A 6,000-nucleotide genomic window follows, 5' to 3' on the forward strand; every position below is an offset into this window, starting at 1 on the left:
TTGTTTTCTCTCTCATTCTGCCTCATCTTATTGTTTCTATTCACAGAAAATATTTTTCTCTTCTCCAGATATTTGTCATGCCATTTAAACCATGAAAGGTTTTCTTCTGTCGCGATGTTCCTGAATAAAATAGCCGACTTGCAGACGAGGTGGAATTCCATCTTGACAGAAATTGTGTGCCGCAAACTGAGGAAAAACATAAGTCACATCATTGTAAAATGCCTTGTCTGTGGTGGTATGCTAAATTGGATCACTGCTGTATTAATCCACTGAAGGCTCCATCTAAAGCACCCGAGCTCAGCTACAAGACTCGTCGCCTTGGCTCGGACTATGCATTGCTCAATATGGATTGCTCTATTGATTTGTTCAGTCTTAATCTAGTCCTTGATATTCAGCACAAGGCTCAGCGATGCTCTGACCTCCGAGGAACAGTTATCATACTTGGCTGCAGTGTGCTGACTCACCTTCTGGAGTAATTGATTAATCCTTTTTCGAGGATAGGATGGGCTGACTACAGAAATACTGCATCTTTCAGGCTATTTTCTTCATGTGAACAGAGTCTATCCGGAGTTCATTCCGGGTGCGCGCAAGGAAGTGTGATACCCTTGACCTAACCTACTGAAGAAAGAAAAGTAATCTAATAGCTGAATTCACAATGAAATACACCACGGAAACGTATGACAGGACAGAAGCCGATGCATTGGATTTTTGGTCCTGTAAGGATTAGATGCTGTTAGTTATTCCATCAATTTTCTTGTTCATTGAGCAATGATAATCAACCATGGTGCATATGTGTGTTATTCATATTGTAATGTACATTGTGTTGTATGTTTGTCTTGTTTCCTGATTAAGTTTGTTGTTCTTTAGATGATTTCTTTGAAAATGATTAGGATAAGAGAATACGCTGATGTTCATTTTTATTTTATTTTTAAGATGACCACATAAAGTCTTTCTGTTGACTGTTTGGTGCACACTTACAGTGTTTTGGTGGAAATTGCCCAGCTTAAGCTGCAGACAAATACAACAAAACAATCTCGGGAGTCTGACCTAAAAAGCTCTGAGATTTCGAGGTCTTTGTGACAATGCTGACAACTCCCAAAAAGAGGATCAATAGCTTTGCAATGGAAACTGCAAAGATGTCATTTTATAACGCGAACACAGAAGTGAATGCAGAAGTCAGAATCCACCAGCAGTAAGACGAAAGGAGAGCTAAAGAGAGGAGCTAAATAACTTTAGTCATGGTGAATCTGAAGCTTCAGTCTGAAAGACAGCTGCAGGGAAAAAAAGAAAGACCAGAGAGGAAATACTGAATTAATGGATAAATAAAGTTATACAGAAAAGAGAGAGAGATAGAGAAAGACAATGTGGCTCTGTAGGGAATTAAAAGTTGTCTAAAATCATCTCTGATAATAATCCTGTGATCTGTTGACAGCAATGGCTTTAAAACTTGGATAATTGTGAAACTTTTGCCGAAAACACAATAACAGGCACAAAATTCATTCAATACTACTGTTTTTTTTTCTTTTATAAAACTTTTCTGCTGTTCTTCTGCTATTGCATCTGTTTTTCTGGCATTCTTTGTTTGTTCAAGTTTGAATTGTCATCCTTTTAAAGATTATAACATTCATTGTTTTACAGCGCTGCAAGAATGTAATAACCAGCATTCATTCAATGTGTCAAACGTAATCAGTGACATAACGATATTTGATTACATCCAGTTCAATGTGTTAACGTTGCTGGACCTGGCTCTCTCCAGTAGAGTGGTCCTGACGGAGGTCCACGTCACACCAGCCTCTTGCCCGGAATGGGAGCCGTCCATGGGGATCACCACTCTCTAACCCCCAGCTTCTCTCCACCTTCCTAAGACTGTGGATGGTGGGTTTGGGATTAAGCCTCAGCCCTGTCTGACACCAGTAGTCTTCCTCCAGAACCACTAATGAGCTTCCACTTGTCTGTCTGCCAAAGGGATAGTTTTGTTTGGATCAGTGTTAACTGTAATCTGCAATTATAAACAGAAGTGAAATACGACCCGTAAAAGCTCCAAATCTGGTGCTCATAACAACTCGGTGTCAGGAGATGTTGACTAATATACTGATGCGGTCAATATTTGATGTTGCCTAAAAAGAGAAATATTATTTAGCGGTTTCCCGGGTTTTTGTTTATTGTAAAAGGCAGTTCACAATGCAGCGTTAACTGTCCCTTTATTTTGACAGACGGTGTGAAGCAAAGTGTGTGATTTTGTTCCCTGTTTCTTTGTGGGTGGTTAAGATGTTTCTAATTATTTGCTGTTTTGGCTGCATTTGCAAACTAAATGATCTGCTTGCATCTGAAAAAATTAAAATGTGATTGTGATTGTTTTTTTTCCCTTTTCTGTAGCACTAAAATGAATGGCTAAAAATGTTTGTTGTTCTGTAGTAATGCCACACTTCTGCCTGCAGCTCTACTGCTTGTACTAATACAGCCCTGTGTGTCGGAGGGAAGGACGAAATGTAACACGATTTCCTGTGTATAATATCCTCAATACTCTGTATATTGAACTATATATACAATGTACTTCTTGTAGTTCTTTTCAATGTGTGTTTTGAAGAAGGCTCAGTACACCAAGCTAACTTGTTTATTTCAGGTTTTCACTGCATAACACGCCTAATAACATGCTGTAATTTCTCAATAGTCCTCTAAAAGTGTTTTTTTTATGCATGTTTCAGTTTATGAGTATTAACAATTTTGCACACATGTCCCAGTGATGCTCCCCATTTGACAGCTCCCCTGTCAAAGATCTCCAGCTCTAAGCAACTTAAAAGCAAGATTTTCTGTGCCACTGTAGCTCTTGCCTGCCATTGTTTCCTGCACCGACAGGGTCATAATGGGAGCTGTCAGTGTAGCCTTCTGGGAAATGCAGTCCTTTGTGAATGACAACTGCACATGAAAGTGAAAGGAGCACCACTGGGAGCATGTCATTAAATGTCACATGGGTGTCACATTCACCAATACTAATGCGCACTTTACATCTTTGCCCCCATATTTCCCTCTGTCTGATTTTGTTTCCCCCCCCCCCCCCCCCTCCCCTCTTTTTCCTCTCTCCTTTACAAACCAGGGATCTGAAAAAGGTTGGAGTGACTATTGTAGGACCGCAGAAGAAGATAGTGAGCAGCCTGAAAGCTCTAGACTCCCACACTAAGAATGGCCCGGTACCTGTTTAAAAAGACAAAACCAACAAAGTGAAAACCACCAGAGACCTATCTGTTGGTCCACGTTGACCGTGGTTGCTAATCGCAGTCCGACACAGTGGCTGCAACTCCAGACTGGAAATGGGGGGGGAATATGATATGATTCAAATTATGTCTTTCTTTGGTTGGTTGAGAGACATCCTGCGAGAGAAATGGAAAAGCTCTGAGCAGATGGAGATCAGCCAGATAGATACCTGGCTGGCTCTACTCTCTGGCCCTCCGTGCCCATGTTGAGATGCCTTACAGACTAATAGAGGGGGAGAGAACAATGGAAAGACCCGGAGGTCGGACAGTGTTGACAAGGAATAACAACTGTGATTGTACTGGGAAAGTACAGGGCAAGAGCTGGACTAACATAAAGCTGGAGCGCTCCGTGATTGTGGTTTGGCCGCACGACTCCCGACTATCAGCCAGTGAAACAGAGCAGAGGAACGGCTGAGATGCCTTGCTTGCGAGGAGGAGCAAACCACAGCCGTCGGCCAAGAGGTGGAACCCCTTCCCGGAGTCACAAAATCTGAGGTGTGAGATTTTGTTGCAACTACCTACATTCACAGTCTCTATCCGAGAGAGAACTGAGCTGGTATGGACACACCGAGATGCTAACCGAGCCATTTTTCTCTTTCGCTCTAACCTATAGCATTTTCATTCTGTGGACACATTAAAGCAATAATAAGAAAATCAGTCTCATTACATGGAAGCCATGAGTCAGTCACCTGCATAATGTAGTGAATGCTGTGTTTGGAAGGCACAGGGGCCGCGACTCATTTCCCACGCAGATTTTTCTTTTCGGTGACGTCAATGTTCTACGTGCTTCTGAGCAGATATTGTACAGTTGTCGTGCAGATTCCTCTGTGACCCATTGCCCTTTGTGTGAAATCTCAGGATGTGTGCTTTGTTCTGTTTTCTCTAACAAGGGGAGGCCAAGTGAATGGCGCTGAGACAGAGCCTGAGAGTACAGGTTGGGAAAGATGTGCATGGAAAGAGGAAGGAGGAAGAGTGAAATTGCAGAGGAAAGAAAGGACTTGAATTAGAGGAAACAATGTTAGCCCTCTCATTTAGACGTGTGGCAGAAGTGCTTTGAACCGGGAGTTTTAACTTCATCTTCTCTGGTTGGAAAGACAAGTTTTGCATCGCTAACTTCTCGCAAAAAAAAAAAAAAAGTGTCAATATCTGTTTGAAGTGAAGGATTTTTTTTTTTTAAACTTTGTGTGTCAGATAATTGTTTCGATGCCATTCTGAAAACTTATTGTCCAATTGCTGAGGTTTGAATCCATAACTTATTAACAAAAACCATGTTGACTCTGTCTTCTTTTTCTGATTGGAAATTTTATTTGAAGATAAGTTGAATCTAATCCATAAATTCTGGAGCGTTGAATACAAAAAGTGGAGTGCCTCTAATAGTCAGGCTGGATCACGTTGGACTCCTGAAGCAAATAGATCCAGTTTACAGTTTGCTTTCAAGGAACTTATGGTTTTCGTTTTTTTTTTTTTTGTTTTTAAACCTTTCCTCTTGGGATTGATCAACAATTGCCTAAACTAACCAAGTGTGGTAATGCCACAGTTCTGACGAATGATTGCTCTCTGAGTTAGTGTCCTAACACGCCATGCATCGAGAATGGGATTTCCTAAAGGCACCCCTCGAAGGTCTTTGTTCAAGGAGGTCCATTTTTGTAGATGCCCGTCTCCTACTTTGATGTCTCCCAGCCAGTCCCTTAGTGCAACACATACCCAGTATTTTGAAACTGGCACTTTGGTACTTTGTGCTATTGGATGGGTAATGTTCAACCCCGAAGGTGCTCTCTTAAAGCCTCTTCTAGCACTTATAGTACACAGTATTGGAGCACTTTTAATGGAAATGTTATTGCCTTGGCTATAGACTAAATGTATTTAACGGACAGGGGTGAATCTGGTGCTTTTGGGAAACCCAGCCCTGTTCAGTCTGTCGGTCTTGTCTTCTGTTACTTGGTCTACCTGTGGATGCTGCTGTTGCTGCTATGTGTTCAAAATTAGCATGTACATAAAGTAAACCATCATAATGATAGCAACTAGCACTACGGATCTCACTACATGTACATGGCCATTCTTTTTTTTTTTCTTTTTTTTTTTTGTACAAATGTTTGTATGTATAAAAAGACAAAATAAAAAAATTGTGAAACATTTTTAATTAAAAAATGGAGACAAAAAAAAATCTGTATTATATTTTATGTTATTTTGAATTATATGTGTCAGTTTTGTTTTTTTCTACCATAAAAAAGCGATTATGATTACATTATTTATTTGTTAACATTACACAACAGTGCATTGTTGTTGTTTTTTTCCCCCCCTTATTTTCTGAACATAGAGTAAATTATGTGTCATTGCTGTCTGTGTTTTGGATTTTGACTTACTTCTGAGAGAGCAATACTGTTGAACCCCATATTCAAATCCTTAATTTTTATGTCTCAAGACTGATCTGTGTGTTTGTGTGAGAGTTCCTGCGTGCAAATGTAGATGGCCTTGTCTACTAATGTAAAATGATTTGTAGTGGAAACATTTATATTTTTATAATAAATATTCGCAAAAATATTTTCCAAAAAATGGATGTTAGATGTGCCCTTGTGTTTTCTTTTTGTACTTTTCTTTGCAAACATATAAAGTTTTATAAACTAATAGTGTCACAGGCCAGCAGTGATAAAATGATGTCCAATCTTCATTCCGGAAGGCCTCAGTCCAGCATGACTGCTCGCTCTCGTGACTTATGCAGAACTTCACGACGACACATATCTTGGATTCA

At 40.1% G+C, this 6,000-nt stretch overlaps 1 protein-coding gene across 2 annotated transcripts in view; it reads left to right on the forward strand.

Annotated features, from left to right (window-relative positions):
* Positions 1-5,750, forward strand: part of epha3 (eph receptor A3) — a 96,970-nt gene extending 91,220 nt beyond the window's left edge. The window contains exons 17-18 of one of the 2 annotated variants that reach the window (XM_080478239.1): positions 1,757-1,875; positions 3,095-5,750. In XM_080478239.1, coding sequence (XP_080334365.1) covers positions 1,757-1,838 — 82 coding nt within the window. In that variant the 3' untranslated portion in view covers positions 1,839-1,875; positions 3,095-5,750. The remainder of the gene's footprint in view (positions 1-1,756; positions 1,876-3,094) is intronic. The other variant, XM_080478238.1, reaches the window with a different exon arrangement.
* Positions 5,751-6,000: the final 250 nt, after the last annotated feature.

This window comes from Lipophrys pholis (genome assembly GCF_963383615.2).
Source record: "Lipophrys pholis genome assembly, chromosome: 13".
Lineage (NCBI taxonomy): Eukaryota > Metazoa > Chordata > Actinopteri > Blenniiformes > Blenniidae > Lipophrys > Lipophrys pholis.